Source organism: Lissotriton helveticus, chromosome 1_1 (assembly GCF_964261635.1).
Source record: "Lissotriton helveticus chromosome 1_1, aLisHel1.1, whole genome shotgun sequence".
NCBI lineage: Eukaryota > Metazoa > Chordata > Amphibia > Caudata > Salamandridae > Lissotriton > Lissotriton helveticus.
This window is the reverse complement of record NC_136057.1, coordinates 1,606,201,911-1,606,228,031: the sequence shown is the minus strand read 5'-3', so window position 1 is coordinate 1,606,228,031 and position 26,121 is coordinate 1,606,201,911. Positions and strand designations below refer to the sequence as shown.

Genomic DNA, 26,121 nt, shown 5'->3' with positions numbered 1-26,121 from the left:
TGTACCAGCACATGCTTTCCCTCCCATGAACCATGTACAATGTGAGCAGAAGAATACAAACTTCCCTCACTATCCAGATGTAACAATGGCAGATGCAGTGCAAGCTTCTCTCACACATTAAGAGGTGCAAAGAGCGCTGTACCAGCACATGCTCTCCCTTTCACAAACCACATACAATGTGAGCAACATAATGCAAGCTTCTCTTACACACTGTCCAGATGTAACAATGGCAGATGCAGTGCAATCTTCTCTCACACATGAAGAGGTGCAAAGAGTGCCATACCAGCACATGCTTCCCTATCATGAAACACATACAATGTGATCAGCAGACTGCAAGCTTCTCTAACGCACTGTTCCTGATGTAACACTGCAGATGGAGTGCAAGCTTCTCTCACACATGAAGAGGTGGAAAGAGTGACTTAGCAGCACATGCTTTCCCTCTAATGAACCACGTACAATGTGAGCAGCAGAATAAAAGCCTCCCTCACACACTATCCAGATGTAACACTGGCAGATGCAGTGCAAGCTTTTCTCGCGCATGAAGAGTTGCAAAGAGCGCCGTACCAGCGCATGCTTTCCCTCCCACGAACCACGTACAATGTGAGCAGAAGAATACAAACTTCCCTCACACACTATCCAGATGTAACACTGGCAGATGCAGTGCAAGCTTCTCTCACACATGTAGAGGTGCAAAGAGCGCCTTAGGAACACATGCTTTCCCTTCATGAACCAGGTACAATGTGAGCAGCAGAATGCAAGCTTCCCTCACACAATCTCCAGATGTAACACTGGCAGATGCAGTGCAAGCTTCTCTCACACATGAAGAGGTGCAAAGAGCCAGTGGCATCGGAAGGGAGGTGCGGTGGGTGCGGCCCACCCTAGCTATCATCACTGAGGGGGAGACAAAATGGCAAAGATATGTGTTTTGAACATATATTTTTGCCATTTTGTCAAGCCGGGGTGACAAGAAATTTTCCACACCAGCTACCACCTGAACTTGCTATGCAACTGCAAAGAGCGCTGTAGCAGCACATGCTTTTCCTCTCACGACTCACGTACAATGTGAGCTGAAGAATACAAACTTCCCTCACTATCCAAATGTAACACTGGCAGATGTAGTGCAAGCTTCTCTCACACATGAAGAGGTGCAAAGAGCGCTGTACCAGCACATGGTTTCCCTCGAATGAACCACGTACAATGTGAGCAGCAGAATGCAAGCTTCCCTCACACACTATCCAGATGTAACACTGGCAGATACAGTGCAAGCTTCTCTCACACATGAAGAGGTGCAAAGAGCGCTGTACCAGCACATGGTTTCCCTCCCATGAACCACGTACAATGTGAGCAGCAGAATGCAAGCTTCCCTCACACACTATCCAGATGTAACAATGGCAGATGCAGTGCAAGCTTCTCACTCATGAAGAGGTGCAAAGAGCTGCAGTAGCAGCACAGGCTCTCCCTTTCACAAACCACATACAATGTGAGCAACAGAATGCAAGCTTCTCTTACACACTGTCCAGATGTAACAATGGCAGATGCAGTGCAAGCTTCTCTCACACATGAAGAGGTGCAAAGAGCCCGTACCAGCACATGCTTCCCTATCATGAAACACATACAATGTGATCAGCAGACTGCAAGCTTCTCTAACGCACTGTTCCAGATGTAACACTGCAGATGGAGTGCAAGCTTCTCTCACACATGAAGAGGTGGAAAGAGCGCCTTAGCAGCACATGCTTTCGCTCATGAACCACATACAATGTGAGCAGCAGAATACAAGCTTCCCTCACACACTATCCAGATGTAACACTGGCAGATGCAGTGCAAGCTTCTCTCACACATGAAGAGATGAAAGAGCGCCGTAGCAGCACATGCTTTCCCTCCCATGAACCACGTACAATGTGAGCAGCAGAATACCAGCTTCCCTCATACACTATCCAGATGTAACACTGGCAGATGCAGTGCAAGCTTCTCTCACACATGAAGAGGTACTAAAGAGTGCAGTAGCAGCACATGCTCTCCCTTTCACAAACCACATACAATGTGATCAGCAGACTGCAAGCTTCTCTAACGCACTGCCTAGATGTAACACTGCAGATGCAGTGCAAGCTTCTCTCACACATGAAGAGGTGGAAAGAGCGCCTTAGCAGCGCATGCTTTCCCTCTAATGATCCACGTACAATGTGAGCAGCAGAATGCAAGCTTACCTTACACACTTTCCAGATGTAACACTGGCAGTTGCTGTGCAAGCTTCTCTCACACATGTAGAGATGCAGAGCGCAGTAGCAGCACACACTTCCCTCTCATGAATCACGCACAATGTGAGCAGCAGAATGCAAGCTTCTCTCACACACTATCTAGATGTAACACTGTAATAGCGCAGTAGCAGCACATGCTTCCCTGTCATGAAACACGTACAATGTAAGCAACAGAATGCAAGCTTCCCTCACACACTGTCCAGATGTAACACTGGCAGATGCAGTGCAAGCTTCTCTCACACATGAAGAGGTGAAAGAGCGCCGTAGCAGCACATGCTTTCCCTCCCATGAACCACGTACAATGTGAGCAGCAGAATAATAGCTTCCCTCACACACTATCCAGATATAACACTGGCAGATGCAGTGCAAGCTTCTCTCACATATGAACAGGTGCAAAGAGCGCCGTAGCAGCACATGCTTTCCTTCCCATTAACCACGTACAATGTGAGCAGCAGAATACAATCTTCCCCCACACACTATCCAGATGTAACACTGGCAGATGCAGTGCAAGCTTCTCTCACACATGAAGAGGGTCACAGAGTGCAGTAGCAGCACATGCTTCCCCGCCGTCCCATGAACCATGTACAATGTGAGCAGCAGAATACAAGCTTCCCTCACACACTGTCCAGATGTAACACTGGCAGATGCAGTGCAAGGTTCTCTCACACATGTAGAGGTGCAAAGGCAGCACATGCTTCCCTCCCATGAACCACGTACAATGTGAGCAGCAGAATACAAGCTTCCCTCACACACCATCATGATGCACCACTTGCAGATGCAGTGCAAGCTTCTCTCACACATGAAGAGGGTCACAGAGTGCAGTAGCAGCACATGCTTCCCGTCCCATGAACCATGTACAATGTGAGCAGCAGAATACAAGCTTCCATCACACACTGTCCAGATGTAACACTGGCAGATACAGTGCAAGCTTCTCTCACACATGTAGAGGTGCAAAGGGCGCAGTAGCAGCATGTGCTTCCCTTTCATGGAACAGGTACTATGTGAGCAGCAGAATGAAAGCTTCACTCACACAGTGTCCAGATATCAAACTGGCCGATGCAGTGCAAGCTTCTCTCACACATGTAGAGGTGCAAAGAGCGCAGTGGCAGCACATGCTTCCCTCCCATGAACCACGTACAATGTGAGCAGTAGAATACCAGCTTCCCTCAAACACTATCCAGATATAACACTGGCAGATGCAGTGCAAGCTTCTCCCACATATGAACAGGTGCAAAGAGCGCCGTAGCAGCACATGCTTTCCTTCCCATTAATTGTATTGTATTGTTTTGTATCTATGCTTATATAGCGCTACTGCCACCCTACTGGTATCCTGGTGCTTTAGATATCCAGTCAATGTAGAGGGTGGACCTGCACACCAAGTTTCTAAAGCTATTCTGATGTATTCACTGTCTGAACAGTTTTTGCGTGCTCTCTAGTTGTAAGGGGGCGTGCCCTGCTCCCTAATCATACCAACTGTGTAAATATGAGCCCATGGAAACCCTGAGCTGCTAGAGGCACAGCTATAGGGCAATCAGCCTTTAAAAGTATAAACACATATTAATCGTTTTTTGCTAGTATTGCGAATATATTTTATTCTCATAACATAAAATGTTTGTAAAGAGGAAATAAAGCTGATGAATACAGATTATGTATTGTAGTTATTATTATCACAAGCACGTTTCTATGTAAACAGTGAAATGTTCATAACTCACATTATCAATTTACATTTCATAATTCATTGAAAATAACATCAAAATAATCATGGTTCATATCCAAAATCCCAATGCATTTCGGGTTTAAGTAAAACCCTTCGTCAGGGGATATAGAAATTAGAGTTTTATAATGTACAGTCTTGAGATGTCGACGTTCAATGTTGAAATCTTTAGATATCCAGACACTTGGTCAGCTGGCTGGTGAAGAGAGAGAAAAGAACATAGATCAGAGTTTTGGGAAAAGCCAGGTTTTCAGGCTTTTCCTAAATTCGATTAATGAGACACTCTGTCTGATCATTTGTGGTACCTTGTTCCATAACTGTGCCCCTACCACACTGAAGGCCCTCCCCCCCATCCGGGAGCGTTTACATTTCCTGACTGCCAGCTAGCCGGTACCCGAGGACCGGAGCTGACTCTGAGGGAGATACCAGGAGAATCTTTCCTGTAGTGGAACTGGGCCCATCTCATGTGAGGCCCTAAACACCTGGCAGAGTGACTTAAAAAGAACCCTTTCCCTGATTGGTAGCCAGTGGAGCTGCCTCAGTGCGGAGGTGGAAGAAGAGTCACGTCGTAGCCCCAGTACCAGTTTTGCCGCCACAGACTGGACTCTTTGCAGCCCCTGAAAGATGTACTGGGGGGCTCCTAAATATAGGGAGTTAGAGTAGCCCAGTCTGCTCAGCACTGGGCTGCTTACTACCACAGCGCGCAGTTCTCTTGGTAGCATGGGGAGTATTCGACGAAGCAGGCGCAGCAGGCCAAAGCAAACATTAGCTATCTTGGTTGCCTGCGACTCCATCTGGAGGTTTTTGTTTATTAGGACCCCCAGGTTTCGCACCGTATTGGCCAGGGTCAATATATCTTCCTCCGGAGTAAGTCTAAACTCCAAGGGGGAGTAGATGGTCGGCCTTGCAGGGGAGCAGTAGAGCACTTCAGTTTTTCCGCCATTGAACTGCCAAGAGTTCCTCCGCAGCCAATCCGCGGTGTGGTGCATACACTCTTGGAAGTGCTCCAAAGAAACTGCCTGTTCTCCTTCCAAGGGAAATGCCAGCTGCGTATCGTCCGCATAGTTGCCCAAGTCAACCACGAACAATTTGATAATAGAAAACAGCGGCTGTAGATAGGAATTAAAGAGAACAGGGCTAATAGCAGAGCCCTGAGGCACCCCGTGGGTGACCGACATCTTGCAGGAGGTGAAAGATGCCATAGAGACTGTCTGTTCTCTTTCTGTCAGATAGGAACCAAACCATTCCAAGGCTTTACCCCTGACCCCCATCCTTTCCAGTCTCTCTAAGAGGATTGGATGGCTTACCGTGTCGAACGCGGCCGACATATCGAGTAGTACCAATACTGCACCATTCCCGTTGTCGGCCCTCATTCGTAGGTTGTCCAGCATAGTCAAGAGAGCAGACTCCGTCCCGTGCGCCAGCCGAAACCCAAACTGATCCTTGTCCAACAAGTGATGTTCCTCAAAGAAGTCTGACAAGGACCTGCTTACCGCCCTCTCCAAGATTTAGATAGGAAAAGGGAGCAGCGAGATTGGACGAAAGTTGACTGGGTTTGTGGGGTCTAAGGAAGGTTTTTTAATCAGTGGAGTCACCACTGCCTGTTTCCATTCCCCCGGGACAGTGCCTGTTTCCAATGACTGATTGCATATCTATCTGAACCAGGGAAGAGTTTCGTGGCCATAAGTTTTCCATATTTTCTGTGGCAAAGGGTCAGAGGGGGATCCTGAAGATATATTTTTCACTACCTTGCTAAAGGCGGAGTCAGAGAGAGCCTGAAAGCTATCAAGAGTGTAATATTGGCTCAGGGCCAGGGCCGTTTCTGCTATTAGGCAGGACTAGGCGGCCGCCTAGGGTGGCAAAAGGTGGAGGGCGGCAAAAAACATGCGGGCAGCGGCACCGATAATAAGTGGAGTGCAAGCGCATCATTCTTTATTATGCTGTCTTGTACTAGTAAATTGTTGCTGAGCGCACCCTAGCTTAGTGGTGGTTTGTGGTGCGTGTGGAGAGGAGCGGGTCCCTCCCCAGGGCCGTCAATCTAGTAGCGCGGGATAGCGCTACCAATGACGGCCCTAGGCGTCATCATTTTGTCCAATCACGGAGCGGTGAAGCCGGTGACAGCGTGACGCGCACCACCCTCTAGCTGTCGGTGCGCGGGGGACGGCCAGACTGTGCGTAGCGGTGCGGGCTAATTGGAGCATTGACTGCCAGGCCCGACCAGTTGACTGCTGCCAGTGCCCCGGTGCCCCACAAGAACAACACAGACCTGTCCTGTCCAGCGGCCGGCTACTCCGTGGCCTGGCTTGAGACCCCAGAGTCTCACAGTAGTAGTGCCGGTGGTAGCGCGGAGCGTCTGACTGAGGCCAGTAGTGCATGAGCCTCGGAGCCTGCAAACTGCACGGACTTGCGCGTGGACGTGACATTCTTTCACCCGAGCACAGGTGAGTAAGTTACCACGCAGTTAGAGCGAAGCGAGTATTACGAACATCATGCAGGCCTGCTGCAAATGTGAAAAATATGTACAGTACTTACTCTTAATTTGAAAAGAGGCCTGTGAGTCTGAGTCAGTCTCTGAGCTCGTCCCGGTCCTCACGCCTCAAGAGACGGGGGAACAACTGTGAGAGATAAGTCTGCGTGGGTGTTGTTAATTTTTGTTTGTTGCGCAGCAGGCCCTCATTCAAAAGTCTTAAATGGCAGGCATTGTGATTGGCGTCCGCCACCCCATGTCCAGACGGCATTCCTCGGCTCCAGTCAGTGAGGTGATAGAATCCCTCCACAACTGTGCATGTGGGCAAGGCTGGGTGGAGGTCAGGACACGGGAGGGGGGTCAAGGAAGGCCGCGAAGAGCGTGTGCCTTCCACTAGTTTAAAGTCCGAGTGAGGCCCCCATTTCCTTAAGCTGCGCGCATTCCAGCAATGTGTTTAACTGTCTGGGCCTCTGGAGTCAAGAGTGTGGAGCGCCAGTGCCAGGCTGAGTGGAGGTCTGCCATTTATTCCAGTATTATACCTCTACTTGTACTTTGTACGCTTTTGTATCTTGCACACATGTCACTTTTTACTCCTGTAATTTACCGTTCGCTACTACCTCTTGCATTTTGTTTACTCACAATTGTCACTTCTGAATCATGTAACTTAACGTATGCCTTTGTAATCTGTTCACTTGTAATTTTCTCCTCATGTATCATTACTGTTCCCATTGTGAAGTGCTCTGACACCTTCGGGTAAAGTCTGCGCTATATAAAAACGCATAAAATAAATAAAATAAAAGGAAGGCCGTGAAGAGCGTGTGCCTTCCACTAGTAGTTTAAACTCTGAGGCTCCCCTTTCCTTGAGCTGCGTGCATTCCAGCAATGCGGGGGACTGTCTGGGCCTGATGTCAAGAGTGCGGCGCGCCAGTGCCACAGCATTTCACCACTGCCAGCTCTTCTGTGGTACAAATTAAAAGATTTAGGAGGATTATGTAGGATAATTCGGACTATGGATAGACCTCAATTGGAGGCTGTTCCTCATGATTAAGGGTGGCTTGGGTCCTATTGCTTGAAAGAAAAAATGCCCTGTTGCCCCTACAGTTGAGTACATAAATCTAGCCACAATTGGTGCTTTTTGGGCCACATAGCCTATGATGTCAAAATGTGACATCACAAGAAGTAACATCAGATAAGGTAAGATCCCACTCATTGGTTTTTAATAGGTATATATTATGAGTGCATTAAGCAATAAGCACATTATTTGGTTCAACAAATTTTGCTTTACGGTTGTCCTGAAAAAGTGGCACACTCCCAAAGCAAAATGTGGGCCTAAACTAATTTTATAATTTTTTAAAACCCTGCCATAAAGAAATTGGTAACCAGGAGAAGCATGATAGTACATCTGTTATGCTTAATTGGTTTCAAAGTCTGCATTTTCTAATATTTAATGTTTGATGTGTTTTATCGTTGAATACAAGTTGTTTTATATCTGATGCATTCATTTTTCTATCCTGGATGACGGGGGGGGGCAAAAGTGATCGTAGTAAAAGGGAGGGGGCGGCATTTTTCAATTCTCGCCTAGGGCGGCAAAACACCTAGAAACTGCTCAGGGCCCCCTCCGTCTCCAGTGGGCTGTGGGGCTGGGTGTCGGTATTAGACACCCCAAGTGATCTAACAATCTTTCCCACTTTTTCCAGGAAGTGCAAAGCAATATCATTACATAGTTCCTGGGAGGCCACCACTTTAGTGCTCAGACATGCTGGGGCTGATAGATCTCTGACTATCCTGAAAAGTTCTCCAGTCCCATTAGAGGCGTGCGAAATAGAATTAGCATAAAAAAGGGCCTTGCAGCCTAGGATCCATTGTTTATACGCAGTCTGTGCTGCTCTCAGCTCAAGCCTATCTCCCTCCAAATAACCCTTCCTCCATTTCCTTTCCGCCTTTTTACACAACAGGCGTAGATGTCTCAGTTCATCATTATACCATGGTGCTGAGATTTTATTTCTTATTTTGATTTTTTTAATCGGGATTATTTGATCCAATGCACTCACGATATAGTTCTGATAGATGTTTAACCACGTACAATGTGAGCAGCAGAATACAAGCTTCCCCCACACACTATCCAGATGTAACACTGGCAGATGCACTGCAAGCTTCTCTCACAAACGAAGAGGGGCACAGAGTGCAGTAGCAGCACATTCATCCCTCCCATGAACCACGTACAATGTGAGCAGCAGAATACAAGCTTCCCCCACACACTATCCAGATGTAACACTGGCAGATGCACTGCAAGCTTCTCTCACAAACGAAGAGGGGCACAGAGTGCAGTAGCAGCACATTCATCCCTCCCATGAACCACGTACAATGTGAGCAGCAGAATACAAGCTTTCCTCACACTGTCCAGATGTAACACTGGCAGATACAGTGCAAGCTTCTCTCACACATGTAGAGGTGCAAAGGGCGGAGTAGCAGCACATGCTTCCCTCTCAAGGAACAGGTACTATGTGAGCAGCAGAATGCAAGCTTCACTCACACAGTGTCCAGATATCAAACTGCCAGATGCAGTGCAAGCTTCTCTCATACATAAAGAGGTACTAAAGAGTGCAATAGCACCACATGCTTCCCTCTCGTGAAAACACATACAATGTGAGCAGCAGAATGCAAGCTTCCCTCACACACTGTCCAGATGTAACACTGGCAGATGCAGTGCAAGCTTCTCTCACACATGAAGAGGTACAAAGAGCAATGTGAGCAGCAGAATACAAGCTTCCCTCACACACTATCCAGATGTAACACTGGCAGATATAGTGCAAGTTTCTTTCACACATGAAGACGTGCAAAGAGCCAGTGGCAGAGGAAGGCACCACCCTAGCTATCATCACTGAGGGGTGAGACAAAATGGCAAAAATATGTGTTTTGAACATATATTTTTGCCATTTTCTCAAGCCGGGGTGACAAGAAATTTTCCACACCGGGTACCACCCGAACTTGCTACGCCACTGCAAAGAGCGCCGTAGCAGCAACACATGCTTTTCCTCTCACAAACCACATACAATGTGAGCAGCAGAAAGCAAGCTTCCCTCACACACTGTCCAGATGTAACACTGGCCGATGCAGTGCAAGCTTCTCTCACACATGAAGAGGTACAAAGAGCGCAGTAGCAGCACATGCTTCCCTCTCATGAACCGAGTACAATGTGAGCAGCAGAATAAAAGCTTCCCTCACACACTATCCAGATGTACCACTGGCAGATGCAGTGCAAGCTTCTCTCACACAATAAGAGGTGCAAGGAGCCAGTGGCGTAGGAAGAGGTGTGGTGGGTGTGGGCCACCCCAGCTGTCATCACTGAGTGGGAGACAAAATGGCAAAAATATGTGTTTTGAATACATATTTTTGCCATTTTGTCAAGCCGGGGTGTCAAGAAAGTTTCCACAACGGGTACCACTTGAACTTGCTACGCCACTGCAAAGAGCGCCTTAGCAGCACATGCTTTTCCTCTCACGAACCACATACAATGTGATCAGCAGACTGCAAGCTTCTCTAATGCACTGCCCAGATGTAACACTGCAGATGTAGTGCACGCTTCTCTCGCACATGAAGAGGTGCAAAGAGTGCAGTAGCAGCACATGCTTCCCTCTCACGAACCACGTACAATGTGAGCAGCAGAATACAAGCTTCCGTCACACACTATCCAGATGTAACACTGGCAGATGCAGTGCAAGCTTTTCTCACACATGAAGAGGTGCAAAGAGCGCAGTAGCAGCACATGCTTCCCTCTTTGAAACACGTACAATGTGAGCAGCAGAATACAAGCTTCCGTCACACACTATCCAGATGTAACACTGGCAGATGCAGTGCAAGCGTCTCTCACACATGAAGAGTTACAAAAGAGCGCACTAGCAGCACATGTTTCCCTATCATGAAACACATGCACGGATGACCTCATTCTTTATACTCAGAATCCTAAGGAGGCTATCCCTAAGTTGTGGGATAAAGCAGATTTATTTGGGAAGGTCTCCGGATATAGTGTAAACAGAGATAAGACGGAGGTTATGGAGTGGAACCAATCTTCTCAGGCTGCTGGAGTGAAAACTCAAATGCGATATCTTGGCATTATAATTACACAGAAGCTAGTAGATCTCCCAGGGTTAATTGGAGAAAGATTAGCCAGGAGGTTGGAAGACTATTGACCAGATGGGCTAATCTTCCTCTTAATCTATACGGAAGGGTAAATTTGATCAAAATGATCATACTCCCTAAGATTTCTTTTCTTTTTAATATTATACCCCTCCCATTTGATAGGAATAAGGTGGCAAAATTACAGTGTAAGATAGGATGTTTTGTTTGGGCGTCAAGAGGTCCGCGTATATCTTGGAAAAGGCTGAGGAGAAAGTTCAAGAGTGGCGGTCTCGCCCTCTCAGACTTGTGGGTCTATGCACATGTATTTCATTTTAAGAACTTAAGATGCTATTAAATAAGCCAGATGATTCTGCATTAGGCATAATGTATGGGGCATTGCTTAGTGATTTGAGGGACAGACAAGATCAGTTCCTTTTTAAGTTCGGAGACCCGAAATTTTTTAAAAGAGTAAGGTTAAAAATTCTCCTGCAGGCGCTAAAGAATTGGGTATTCATACGGAAAAAAGTGGGAACCCCATATTAATCAGATTACTCACCAATTTGGGGTTCCCCAGGTACTCCAGCATGTTTAGACGATTTACTTAGCCTACCATTGGAACAAGCAGGTATCTCTCGTTGAGGAGATTTAAAAATAGGTATGGATCTGATGAGTTGGGACATTTTTACATTGTGTACTCGTGGTCAATTAACCAGTTTCAAATGCTATCAATTGTCTGCCTGGTGGGCTCAGCAACAGTGGGAGAAACAGATGGATGATGCCTGGCTAATTCAAACTATGAGAATTGGGAGCATCAAAAAAGAGGTGGCTTTGTGGTACCGAACTTTGATTGAAGATTATATAAATCAGGATATCCAAAAACTCTGGAGGGATGATGTAGATACCACTAATTTGAGGGATGCTTGGTTGAGTTAATTTACATTGCACAGTGAGACAGTTAAACCAGTTTACCTTAAGCGAAACCATCTTTTTACTCTTTACCATGTTTATTGGTCTCTGGCGAAAGTGACAACATTTTCAGGAACTCAGCATGTGTGTTCGAGATGTCGGGATCCTTCAGCAAATGACTGTCACATGTTTTTAACTTGCCCTGTAATCACAAAATTTGGATGGATTTATGTGAATTTTTGACGGATGTAACAAGAATCCGAACAGAAGTAACCCCTGGGCTTATATTTTTGGAATTAAGCCAGGATAGCATTCTGGTCTCAAATAAAAACTGCGGCAAGGCTGATTTTTTATGTTATTTTATTGGAAAGAAGAGAGATCTGTAAAGCTTGGAAATCGGCCATCCCACCCCTTTTCTCTGACTGTAAAAACAGCATTATATATATGTCAACAAGACATGGCATATGATTCTAGAAGTCGGGAAAAGATATGGGCCATGTTGGCTGAGTGGTGCCAGATGAATGGGGCCCAATGATTAAGCCAACAAATAGCTGTCGGTCCTGGTGCCCCTCTTTTTTGTACTCTTGCATGTCAAGAATAAGAGGGGTTGGAGTGGAAACAGCTAGATTTCTTGTCTGGAAAGACTCTATTCCCATCTTGCTCCTAGCAGGGGAAAGTGAGTATCACCAACAGGTTACTTGGCAGGATGAGGACCAAAAAAAAATAAAAAATTAAACACATACAGTGTGATCAGCAGACAGCAAGCTTCCCTCCCACACTATCCAGATGTAACACGCAGATGCAGTACAAGCTTCTCTCACACATAAAGAGGTGTAAAGAGCCAGTGGCGTAGTAAGGGAGGTGGGGTGGGTGCGGGCCACTTCAGGTGTCATCACTGAGAGGAGAGACAAAATGGCAAAAATCTGTGTTTTAAACACATATTTTTGCCATTTTGTCAGGCTGGGGTAACAAAAAATTTTCCACACCAGGTACCACCTGATTTTGCTACGCCACTGCAAAGAGCGCCGTATCAGCACATGCTTTTCCTCTCACGACCCACGTACAATGTGAGCAGTAGAAAACAAGCTTCCCTCACACACTGTCCAGATGTATCACTGGCAGATGCAGTGCAGGCTTCTCTCACACATGTAGAGGTGCAAAGGGCGTAGTAGCAACACATGCTTCCCTCTCATGGAACACATACAATGTGAGCAGCAGAATACAGCTTCCCTCACACACTATCCAGATGTAACACTGGCAGATGCAGTGCAAGCTTCTCTCACACATGAAGAGGTTCAAAGTGAGCAGTAGCAGCACATTGTATTGTATTGTAATTGCATTTGTATAGCGCTTACTACCCCAGACGAGGTGTTGAAGCGCTTTTTCGGCGAGTAGCACGCTACCCCGGGACCCGTGGAGGATTAGTGTTGAATTAGTATAGTGAAACATGCAAGTACATTTTAAGTGGTGGATATATTAGTCAGTTATTTGGATTCGGAAGGATAGAAGGGGAAAGAAGGTTTTTATTTATATAGCGCTTCTAACCCCTGATGGGGTGCAGAAGCGCTTTTTCTGGCGAGTAGCACGCTACTCCGGAAACCCATAAAGGATTAATATTGAAAATTAGTATAGTGAAATATGAAGTAATTTGAGTGGTGGATATTAGTCAGTTATTTGGAGTGAGAAGGATAGCGGAGAGATAGAAGAGAAAGAAAGGTTTGCATTCAGATAGCAAAAACAGCAAGTGATGGACTGAATGTGGATCAATGTCACACACTCCCCCAGTCAAAAGATCTGGGCCCAAATCCATCGTTTTTTTGCACTCCACACCACCCTGGGTTAGACAATGGCGATATGCAAATCAGCTCTGACCCTGTTGCCCCATGGGAACAGTCCAGTCCGAACTACAAAAGCCATGTCCTTTCCAGAACGGAATCAAGCATCCGAGGACCGGACCGGTTTCGAGGTAACACCTCTCTTCAGCCCGGCTAGCTTGACTCCAAGTGGTGTGGAGTGCCTGGGACCCACGTCTGGGCATCCCCAGCGCACTTAGGGCGGCAATTGCAAAAACAACAAGTGATGGACTGAATGTGGATCAATGTCACACACTCCCCCAGTCAAAAGATCTGGGCCCAAATCCATCGTTTTTTTGCACTCCACACCACCCTGGGTTAGACAATGGCGATATGCAAATCAGCTCTGACCCTGTTGCCCCATGGGAACAGTCCAGTCCGAACTACAAAAGCCATGTCCTTTCCAGAACGGAATCAAGCATCCGAGGACCGGACCGGTTTCGAGGTAACACCTCTCTTCAGCCCGGCTAGCTTGACTCCAAGTGGTGTGGAGTGCCTGGGACCGGACTGGACTGTTCCCATGGGGCAACAGGGTCAGAGCTGATTTGCATATCGCCATTGTCTAACCCAGGGTGGTGTGGAGTGCAAAAAAACGATGGATTTGGGCCCAGATCTTTTGACTGGGGGAGTGTGTGACATTGATCCACATTCAGTCCATCACTTGTTGTTTTTGCAATTGCATTCAGATAGCGCCTGTTACCCCTGATGGGGCGTTGAACCGCTTTTCTGGCGAGTAGCAGGCTACTCCGGAAACGATAAAGGATTAGTGCTGAAAATTAGTATAGTGAAATATGAAGTAATTTGCGTGGTGGATATGTTAGTCAGTAGCACGCTACTCTGGAAACCATAAAGGATTAGTGGTGATAGTGATAGGGTATTCAACCATGGGATGAATGATGAGAGGGAGAGGATAAAAGGTTATGATGCATAGTGATAGATCAAAATAGCGACAAATATCAACCACAGGTCCTCGTACAATAGTGCAGATAGTTCTGCTGAACATTTGGTGTTCCTATCAGAATGTGAGATCCCCTTATGTTCGCCTATGTTGTTCCATTAGGACATGCAGAAAGACGTGTAAGCATGAATTTGAAGATTTAGAGGACTTTTGTGTTAAAGTAGCATGGTGCAGTAGATTAAGGAAAACAGATGTACTTTAATATTAGGCAACTGTTTGGCTATGGCTGCTGAGGAAATATCGTTCCATTAAGAAAATGATATTCAATCACAGCCAAAATATCAATTATGTCACAGTTTGTGTGTGTATCGCCCAATCTGCGGTTTAACTGCAGCACTGAGTACTAATACATTCAGTGGTGTGACAAGCAGAAGTAAAAGAACTCCAGTTTCATTCCAGCCATTTCACATGAAGACAAGGCTGATATACAAACCACATATGATTTAGTTACGCATAGCCGAAGTTGCCATCAACAAATGACGCAGATGACCGACAGGTTTATTACACAAACATGTATTCACATTGGGTGTCAATCCCCCTGAAAAGCCTTGTACATAGTGCCTGGGGGAAGCACACACTATACTATGGCTGGCTTCGGACAAATGTAATTTGCCAGCAATCTTCCAAGGTTATCAATGTGACAGCAGCACTCTTCATAAGAGCACGCCACACGTGCCCCGGATTATTTTACCATTAACATCATGGCCGTTTTAAAAACTATAATTCAACATAAAATCAGAATTGTCACTCAAGACCTTGCCACATATTTGGCCAGTCTGCACTTATTTTACTCGCGCCAGTGTTAGGCCTATATCATGTAATGCTCTTACATATAACCCATAAGTGTCTCATTTATGTATTATTCACACTTTTGTAAGAAAAAAATGATACTATCTGTGCCTTTCACATGTATAGTTAATGAAACCTAGAGAGAATCCTGACAATAGCAGGAAATGAAGAAAACCGCCCTGGCGATGACCATTGGATGTTAAAAGGCTGATTGGTTAACGAAAATGACCAAGCAAAACCCACCCGTCCCTTTCAGAGAGGCTACCTTCGACCTCCTCTTATTTTTAGCTGCGGAAACCGCACATTACATGACGTGCTGCACTGCTAGAATGAAAACCGCCTCTTGAAAAATCAGAAGCACACTAAGGGGGAAAACAGTAGTGAAAGGACACGTGCTCTGTGTGTAAAATGTATTCAGGACTCGATGTGTAGATGTTTCTCTGACCACAAACCCAGAGCCTCGGCCACCTTGTTGATCGCTTTTGAGTGAGTGCTGACCTGAAGATTTATACAGACTACTGCCACTGTGTTGTCTGATTTCACCAACACACATTCAGGCATATGCATCAAAGTAAATACCGGTCGCAAATGTGCAGATTTTGCGACCGGTATTTTTGCATTTGGGATGCATCATCCCAAATGCAAAAATCGCAATTTAAGGAATCTCTAAATTGAGATTCCTTAAATTGTGATTGTATTTAAGGAATCCCAAATTGAGATTCCTTAAATGCAATGCATGAAAGTTAAAAAAAATAGCGAATTCGCTAATAGGAGTAGCAAATTACCATGAAGTAGAACTTTATGGTAATTTGCTAAAACTGAAAAAAGCACTTTTGTGCCTTTTTCAAAGTTTCATGTTGGGCATGTGTGTGTGCAACATATGTGCAGAGATCAATTTCAGGGGTGCAACAGGGTGTCATTTTGACACCCTTGCACCCTTGAAATTGCATTCACAATTCCAATTGCATGCAATCTCCATTTCATTCCTATGGGCCCCATAGGAATGAAAGGTACAGCATTTTCTTAATTGCGACTAGCAATTTGCGAGTAGCAATTAAGGAATGTTTAGGAATCGCTATTTTAATAGCGATTCCTACACGCATAGGCTTTTGCTATTCCTAAATAGCGATTCCTTAAAAATCGCTATTTAGGAATAGCAAAAGGCTACGTTGATGCATCTGCCAGAAAGATTCTAATAGGATCAAAACAAATCAAGACACTTTACTTTGTGATTCACAAATGGTAAATATTTGCTGAAACTTAATTTACACACATCATCATTTCTGTGCTATTTAGTTTTATCAGTAGAACTGCAAGTCAGTGCACATTTTGTAGCAATTTCAATGTACTCTCTCTTTCATCTTTCACCCCTTGCCTCCAAAGAGAGCCTTGGGTCTTGACTTCCGGGTTGTATTTCCGCCTGGCGTTCTTTGAGCTCTTCTTCAGTCAGTCGACTTGCCGGATGCAGCCTCCATCAGTGAATCCAATGTGTACTCGGATTTGGCGTGTCTTTTTTCTGTTCCTCGATGTGAACCCAGTCACAGGGACAACATGGTTACCCAAAGGCAGTGCAACAGCACCCCCAGAAACGACCACACCGGTGGTAAACGATGGCAGCAGCTCAGGCCCTCCTGACCGCCTCAGAACGCAAAGGAACAAACAGTCACCAAGAAGATACTTATTGTCCATGCAGCACAACTGTTTCCTCCGTGAAGAATACCCAACTGCAGTAAACATATTTCATCACTAAAGTTGCAATTCATAGTAACAGAGGCTGTAAATGTCAGTATTCCCTGACTGCAGTTCCAAGCTCATGAGATTGCTAATAAACAATCGTAACAAAACAATAATGCTCGGCAGGAAACATTCAATGACCATAAACATTCAATAAAATCAATTAAAGTGACGTTTTTAAGGCGTGTTGTTTCCACGTTATGAACAGGGCTCTCCCTGTCTGCAGCTTATGAAGGGAGCCCCAGCAGTGCGCGTTCACGAGGCTGCTGTGAGTGAGGACGGCAGGCAGATCTGAGCAGCTGTTATCCTAGCAGTGGAGTAGCTAGGGGGCACTATTTCTGGCGGCGTCAGAGGTGAGCAAGTCATGCTATCAACTACCACCATACCACGCCCCCTGAACAAGTGGTCTTTCGGATGCCCCCCCTTACCCAGTGGCGGCTCCTCTGCTAAGGCGGAGGAGCGTTGCCACACTGCGTAGCAGCAGTGAAGGAAAGAAAAAACTAATTAATAACTTGATGTTTTTATCATTGTATTTGTTCCTGGGAGCGGGGCTGCTCTGCTCGCAGGGGAGGAATGGTGCGCACACTGAAGTGCACATGACACTTTGGGCGGCCGTCTTAGGCCAGCCAAATAGTCATGGGCACCTAGCATTACCTCCACCCAGGCTACATTACAGCCTGGGTGGAGACCATGCCCAGGCCCCCAGTCCCAGTCTGAGCACTGAATTATGGTGCTCAGACCAATCACAACGCTGCATTGCAGTGCTCTGATTGGCTTAGGGGAGCCAATCACAATGCTGTATAGCAGCAATGTGCTTGGCTCAGGGGAGCCTGGCTGCTTCCTTATCGGCCGACGGAGGTGAAACGACATAGGAGAGAGCGGCGAGGAGACAAGTGTATTGTTTCTTTTTTTACACTCCCTTACCCCCCCCACACCCCACCTCCCCAGATCCGTGAAGGCCGGCACTGATCTTACCTGCACTGGGTGGCAAACTCAGAGGCCGCCCGGGTGGCAATAGATCTAGCTACACCACTATATCCTATTCTTAAAGAAAATGTGTTTGCTCTTGGAAATTAGCATATTTCTTGCCCAAACATTTCAGACAGCACAGGCGAAAACTAACTAAAATGGTACAGTGCAATAGTACACACAGGTGATCCTATAATTTTTCCTCCCCAAAATGTACATTTTGAGGTGAACTCTGAGAACCATGTTTACAATTTTGAAAAATGTACTTAATATGAGCAGCCACTGAAAGTAAGGCATTACCTGGGAGAAGCAGTTCTGGCTGGGGGATACCCGAGCCCAGGTATAAAGGGTTGTCCTTGACTCAGGCAGGTATCATCTCCCATGCAATTATCCCAAAGGTTTTCTTGCCCTTAAAGGAGAAGACTTGCCTTTTTTGGAAACTATTCCACCAATTTATTCTCCACCTGTTTCACCTACTCATAGCCTTTTTTCACGTTTAGTTCAGAGAGATGATATTTCGCCTTAAAGTTGGTTGGGATCGGCAACTGTGTACCTGCTTTCGGTACACCACCCACAACCTTCCTGGAGAAAGCAGGAGAAACATGCAGGGCTGTATGGCGTGAGACGCTTCCCTTGCATTAACAAATGTGAGAGAGGGTGGTGCAGATGTTCGTTGAGGCAGAAGTATGTATGTATGTATACTGCTAATTCCAAGATTGTACATTGCTTTATAACTAGACATGCATTCTGTGCTGGGTGGCATGTAGCTACTGGGAAGATTGGCCAGTAGCAGCTGTTACCCAAATAGGGAGGTGAGGCGGGGGGATCGAGGTGGGGTAATAAAAAATGTTAAATACCACTTGCCTTCATACCACCGACCGCCGCCTCTCCTTCGTCCTCTCTGGAGCAACCTAGAACCAGGAAGCGAAGCACACAGCCTCCCAGAATCCCCTGGCCAACAGCAGCGCTGCCTTAGCAGAGTTGTGACTGGTCTGAGCACTGTGGATTGGCACTCAGACAGGGGCTGGCAGGCTGGGCATGTTCTCCACCCAGACTGTAGTGCAGCCTGGGTGGAGAGCATGCAGAGTGCGCATAACCCTTTGCCCAGCCTGAGACTTACGGCAAAAGCGGCATGCCCACTTTTGGTGCTGTCACCACTCCTCGTCCCTGTGAGACGCGGGGAGCTCAGCCCTTGCCTCGCCCCTTCAACTGCAAGCTGAATACAAAAAAGCAAAATGATACTAACAGAACTTTATTATAATTTTATTTTTTCGTACTCAGCTTGCAACTGAAACAGTGGGGCGACGCTCCTCCGCCTTAGCGATTCGCCCTATCCACAGTCTATCATGCAGGACACTCTTCAGACCTACTTTGCGTCCAGTACTTGATGGTCCTTGACAATTGCAGCATTATAAGACAAACTGCAAAGGTATGGGCAGATTGTCCGTGACAGTGAGATGCTGACATATTATTCTCATGTGTATGAGAAATGTAATCCAGTGATTTGATAGCCAGTTAGAGAATTGATAAGTCTATAATTTTCAATATGTTTTGGCGTAATTTCCCTTGTTTATGATATTTCAGAAAAATTACACGACATCGTATGAACTGCAAGCTCGTCCTTTAATACTATTTTTAGGATGAAATGCATCCTGGCATCCGTTTTGAACTAAACAAATAGCCCTACGACGCACATAGGGCGAATAGATCCCACTCTTGTACTGTTCATTCGTGTTGTTCCCGTGCTCCTGTGAATTTTTGTCCCAGGACGAAAACTGCAAGATGTGATGGGCATTTTGGAGTGATAAGCCTAATGAGAAATGCTGGAAATTATATAACATTATGGCCGAGTAACGTAAATCTCTTCTGAGCCTCTTTTTTCTCTATGTGTTAGCTACTGGCTAAAAGGGAAGGTCCATTGTCTATGGTCCATAGTTTGAGAATTGAGGCAGACAGAGCCCTTTGGCTATGCTGGTAAGGTTGAGTACTACTCTTCATAGCTTTAGATCGACCCACTTTCGCCAGCTCCAACCACTTATTTCCCCTGTGGCCCTAGAATTGGTCAACCTGTCTCTGAAACTAGCCACCGTCCCTAGAGCTCTCCTTGCGGTCACAGAATCTATCCGAAGCCAGCTGGATGTAGGAGACTCTGTGGCCTTGGTCCTATTGAATCTAAGTGCCGCTTTTGATACGGTGTCCCATGCGATCCTCCTTGAACACCTTTGGACGGTTGGAATCAGGGATGATGCCCTGGAGTGGATTCGTTCCTTGCTGGCTGGGCGGTCGTTCCAAGTGTCGGTGCCTCCTTTTCATTCTCAGGAACATGCCCTGTGTCGCCCTGTTATTCAATCTGTATGTGGGACCTTCGGCGGAGGTGGCCAGAGGCAGGGGGCTGTCCTTGGTGTCAAACGCAGACGACACTCAGCTGGTGATCGCTTTTTAAAAAAATTGCCGCGCCAACCTGGAGAACTTCAAGGAGGATCTGTCGATTATCTCGGACTGAATGAAGGCTAACTGCCTTCAATTAAACGCCAGTCAATCCAAGATTCTACTGTATAGGAAGGACCAGGAGCTTTGGTCAGAGCAGTGGTGGCCTGATCATCTTAAACCCGCCCGTCACCAAAGGAGACGGTAAAGAACTTGGGTGTCTGGTTCGACACTGGACTAACATTCGAGAAACAGACAAGAGCCGTTGCCGCTGTTTGCTTTGGGCTCCTGAGAGGATTGAGGCCCTTGCTTGTTTTTTTTCCTCTCAGAGTGTGCCTAACCATCCTGCAGGCCTACATTCTTGCGAGGCTTGATTATGGCAACGCCTTATATCTGGGTGCCAATAAAGTGAGTATTAAACGCCTGCAGAGGGTCCAGAACGCGGCAGCACGTATGCTAGTGGCGCTTCCAAGATCTCAGTCGGTGGCTCGTGTGCTCTCTAAGTTGGACTGGCTGCCCATTGAAGCACGCATTCAGTTCAAGGTGCTGTGCATTGCGCACAAAATTCTTATGCACCAAGCCCCTATCGGGCTATCGGGTTTATTGAAGCCCTATATGCCCAGGCGTGCTCTGCGATCTGCCAATCGTGGTCTGGTCTGTGTCCCTCGAGTAAGGAAAGCGAGGGCGGGGGGTTGCTCGTTTGGACTTTTGGTGGCGAAACTCTGGAATTCCCTCCCAGTGAGCATCCGAGTCATCCCTAATCTCTTGGCGTTTCGGAAGTCCCTAAAAACATGGCTGTTTCCCACCATCTGATGTTGGACGCTTGTGAGTTTCCCTGTTCCTTTTTGGTTTCTGGTTGCGCAGGGACGCCTCGTCGCTGAGGCAGCCATGCGCATTATAAATCCTGTATAATTAAATAAATAAATAAGATCAGAGGCAGGCACTATTTGCTTTCACTTTGTTGGAGGCGAACGCACTCCTTGTCGCTGTGGCAAGAGGCTGGCGGCCTGTCCCTTTTTTCGCGCAGGATTTGATCTGGGTCACAGGCCACATCACCGTGTGTTCTGATCTAGATAAAGCAATGCGTTATCATTCCAATGATAGTACAGGATCCACTTATCAATACCTGCTTATGAGATAGGTTCATACTTAAGTCATGAGTTTAAAAAAGCAGAGTGAAATGTATTCAAGCTTGGCATCAAGCATTGATGTCTGGAATATGATATGTCACTCATAATTCAGTCAAATATGTTGAAACCTGAAAAATGTCACTTCTTTATGGTGACAGAATATTGCCAAGCATATGTGACCCCACCGTATTCATGCACTGTATCACACTATGGCCCATCACATTTACCCCATCACACACATCGTCTCACACATGAAGAAAGTAAAGACACAAGACACAAACGCATAATCTATGACTGCATCGTTGGGGTCCTGAAGCGACTTTCTGTTATCGCTTACTTGCTGTTTGATCCATGCTTCCATGCACTACTAATAAATGGTCTCATTTAAATAGTCCTTTATGTATGAACATACTCACACGGTCTATCCAGTGAAAAAGATGGTGTGTCGACCCAGTGGCAGAGGGGTAGGTGACTGATGTACATTCACATTGTAGAGGCCAGGAGCCAGTGACAGGGATGATGATCAGTATTGTGAAAAGTAAACAATATTCTTGAAGCCCTAAAGATTCACTCAAACACTGACACATGCTATGCTTTGTTATCCAAACTGTAGAATAGCTCACTGACTGAAGCTTCTTGGTGCAAACCAAAGAGAACAATGCAATCATGATCCTGTCCATTGCCTTTTGAGTTAACAACAACGTTTGGTCTTACCATGAGAATCTGCTGCCTATAAACTAGTGTTTTAAAAATAATTCTCAGAATGGTTTGAGACATTCCATTGTGTATACAGTTTAAGGTGCCCAATGTTGCATAGCTCAGCTTCTGCCTAGGAATAGCTCTGTTCTCCATTCCTACACATCTGGGGTGGCAGGGGGACTACTAGTAACCTCCAGTGCACAGATATTAGCGAGTGTGAAGGGGAGGAACTCTTGACTATAGATACCACGAAATATGGTAAGCTGGAGAAAATGGCATTCTGGGCAATAACAACGGATTTAAAGAGGATTTGTTTTCTATTTTGCAGGCAGCGTTGGGCTCTCACAGTATCTGATACATGATGTTTGCACAGCCCTTCTTGAAGTCTGGCTGTCACTAATTGTAAATAGCGTTTCTGGGGCTGCCAGGTAAATACTGTCTCTATATTCTAAGTGAGACTAGATACATGAATTCACGACTTTCCCATGTGGATTGTTCTTTTAATAAGGTCAAATTCTGCACAGAGTCTTAATATGGTGGTAACAGGTACGAGTGCATTTTGCAACTTGTTTATCCAGGCAGCCTGTTATGAATGGGCAGTCCCAAATTATTCACTTCCTAAGATGGAGTAGAGCAAATACCCATCGGAAACAGCCAGATGAAGCTATGCCATAATGGGGCATTAAAACCTTTGTTTTAGACGTGTTGGATTTTAAGCATGCTGCCGGCATTCATCAGTGAGTAGCAGCCAAACAGGATGCTAGTAATGTAGGTGCAAGCTCACTGACCACACCTGCTTATGAGTTTAAAGGCAAGTGGTCTGTCACTTGGATATATGTACAATTTGGCCCATACTGTAACAGGAAGGCCAGAAGTTGCATGTATATATTAAATTGGGGACACAATAGATGCCTGAAGGCCATTCCAAGTAACCTCGAAGGGTTTGAGCGGCATGATGGTCAGGCTAATGCCGGGGTGTCCAAAAAGAAGGATTTAAATCATTCTAGCGCTGTTTGTCTAAAGCTAGTGTTGTCTAGCCGGCTGAGTCAGATGACCTGTCGGATGGTATCAGAGGCTGCTGATGAATCAAATAAGACACGAACTGCAGTGCCTCCACCGTCAACTTTGTTCTCAGGTCTTCTAAAGCAGGGAGCTCACGAGTTCGGTAGGATTTACATGGGGAAATTGTGCATAGAAAGGGTTAAACAATTGCTTAGACTTAGCAAACCTTTAGACCCACCCCACAGTGACTATCTCCTAAAGTGTTACCGGGTGGAGCAGTAGTAGGAAGATGGGTCTAGAGTTTAATTCGGAGGCCGAAAGGGGTGTATTTTAAAGAGATCTTTTACTATTGTGACTTACCATTCCACAGGGATGCATTCCCCTTTAGCAGACAGTTTAATACAGTCATAACATAAGATCTTCCAACAGTGCTGAAGCAAAGAGTTTAAAAACGCTAGCTGAGCAGGGAGGTCCAAACGGCTGTGTAACCTGCTAGTCAAAGAGAAATGACCCCGAATTAACTCAAACTCTGATAGAGTCTCCAGGACAGACCTGTCTTCACTATGGCCGAGGGAGGGCCCGATGTTCACTGGCAGATTCTAAAGCAATGTCCTTTCATAATGTTGGTACTTTGGATATAGACCAGTGCAAGGGAGAACAGTCTGCTTTCATTTTGGCTGTCTACTAAGTATCTATGGAGATGTCAGTGGATTATACAAAAAAACCTTGAATAGATTTTCAAGATGATCACATGGCATAGAAAGTGAGTTACAAGCAGGTGCTAGTTCCAATGGATAGTTCAGGAGGTCGAGTGTCTGCTGCAGAGATTTGGATGACACGCGAAGGTTGTATATTCCAATTGCAACAAGGGAGCGTTGCAGGCTAATGCACTTGTTATGTGTCTGTGTTTCCATGTGTGTGACCTCAGAGTTGTAGCTATTTTATATGTGGTATTGAAAATATTGGGCACCCAACTCAGAAGAGGTGAAGAGCACAATGTTAATGCCCATGTTAATGTCAGTAGGAGCATCTGATACTTTAGCAAAAGTATATAGGATAGAATTCTGTATGATGTGTGTGTTTGAACCGGATTACAAAACAGAAAGAAAGTGAAATGGAGGTGTGTGATAGGAATATGTCATTGGGAAGTATGACAATAGAGCCTTTGGTAATTAAAACACAACCTAGGCAACCATTTTACTCTCAGAGTAAAAGAAAATGGTGGCTCAAAATATTTGGCGGAATGGATTGTTATTAAGAAAATGGGAAATGGTCTTCACAGCATTCCCTTTTCAGCCAAGCAATATTTACTTTCTTTGGTGTCATCGCAACATAATTAAATACTATGAATTAATTTCAAAATGGGTCCATTCGTTTAGAATATTGAGGTTTGAATGGTTTACATCTTCACGGTTGAACTAAAAATAAGAGGGAATCCTAATGAGTCAGACAGTCGAACAGCGAATTTTTGGAATGTTACTAATATGATTTATGGGATGTATGACGTTACAACGCATACTTTTACAACGCCTACCTTTACAACGCGGTTTTTACCACGCATACCATTACAACGCATAGCGCTTTGGGGTGCTGGATAGTGAATAGTTTAATTTACTATTCCAACTCCAGTCCCCGTGGATAGTAGGGAAGGTTATTGGATAGTAAATTAACCTATTCCCTATCCTAGAGCGCCCCCCAGAGCAATGCGTTGTAATAGTTTGCGTTGTAAAAGTTGCGTTGTAATGGTAGGTCGTTGTAAAAGTTTCGTTGTAAAGGTTGTATACCTGATTTATGTGGTTCGTTTGCAGTATGTAGATATATATGTTCTTATATTAAAAATTTGGATTCATGTCATTTAGACAGGATATATCCTAGAACCACGCAAAAGTATCTGGACAGGACCAAATGTTTCCCATGTCGATTGAATGAAACCTTTGAATATGTATTTGAACAAGAAATTAAAAATAATCCCAATTAAATGTGAATATACACTTTGCACTTTATATTTATTCTATAATGGATTGATGCCTAAATTATTGTATATTTTAATAGTCCATGCTGCTATGTATTTATAATTTAGTTACAAGTAATTACGAAGACCCAAGCATAGAAGGAATGTATAACAGTATTTCTGTCATTTTCACTAATCACGTGACATAGTGTATGGTGAAGTTGTTTAAAAGCAAAGAAGGACTGAGGTCTCGTCATGTGAACAAGCCCACTGGATGGGAGAAATGTGTCATCTACCATGCTGAGCGTCAGCTAATAAAGAAGAAAAACTTGCACTTACTTGGTGTTATCTGTGATGTTATTAATGGTGTAATTTAAAATGTCATGAATGATGTAATGTGTGACATCAGAAGGAGGTATGCAAGTTCTAGTTAGTTCACTGAACTATAACTGGCAAATTTCAATAATTGATAAACGTCATTTTTTAGCTCATTTCAACACCAAACTGTAACATTTTCAGTGAATTTCTGCTTTATTTTAGTGAAAGAGAAGGGGTTCATATTACCATAACTAACTATACAGTCTCTTTAACTTTTTTTTTTAGTGGATTTCTGTTTTAAAAAAAAATCATATTTAGCCAACAACTCAACCCCTTCAGCAATGCTCAGTGGCTAGTGAGCCCAGGCCTACTCCTGACGAGTGGCCAACCCAGTGCAAACTGCCCTCGGTGGTCAGCTTGCTGTCCCTGCACCCTTCGTGTCTACCTTCAATTGGCGTACCCTTGCCCTTTCCACCTACCCTACGTGGTTAGTCAGTAAACCCTCCATGGGCCCTTCTCTCTCCTGCCTACCATACATTCACTCGAAGTCGGTGCCTACAGAACACCCAGTGCCCACTGGCGGTTTAGGTCTCATCCTTATCCCGGACGACACAGAGTCGGATCTGCATCGCTCAACGCCGATTCCGGTGCCAGTAGAGCCCAGGGATTCAATGTTGTCACCTGAGCATTTTCTCGACGGTTCTGGCATGGAAGAAGACTGGGAGGGGTCTATGGAGCCTTTGGAGCACCAGGCTGCAGAACAGATGGACTGGTATGAGGAACTTGCTGCGGCCAGTGGACAGGACACATCCTCAGATACTGGCATGCTA

General features: G+C 45.5%; 1 protein-coding gene across 1 annotated transcript in view; it reads left to right on the top strand.

The window, feature by feature from the left end:
- Positions 1–6,327: 6,327 nt before the first annotated feature.
- The window catches only part of ATP5MC2 (ATP synthase membrane subunit c locus 2), a 152,992-nt gene continuing 133,198 nt past the window's right edge, over positions 6,328–26,121 (top strand). Inside the window, exon 1 of the mRNA XM_078687968.1 lies at positions 6,328–6,410. Coding sequence (XP_078544094.1) covers positions 6,343–6,410 — 68 coding nt within the window. The 5' untranslated portion in view covers positions 6,328–6,342. The remainder of the gene's footprint in view (positions 6,411–26,121) is intronic.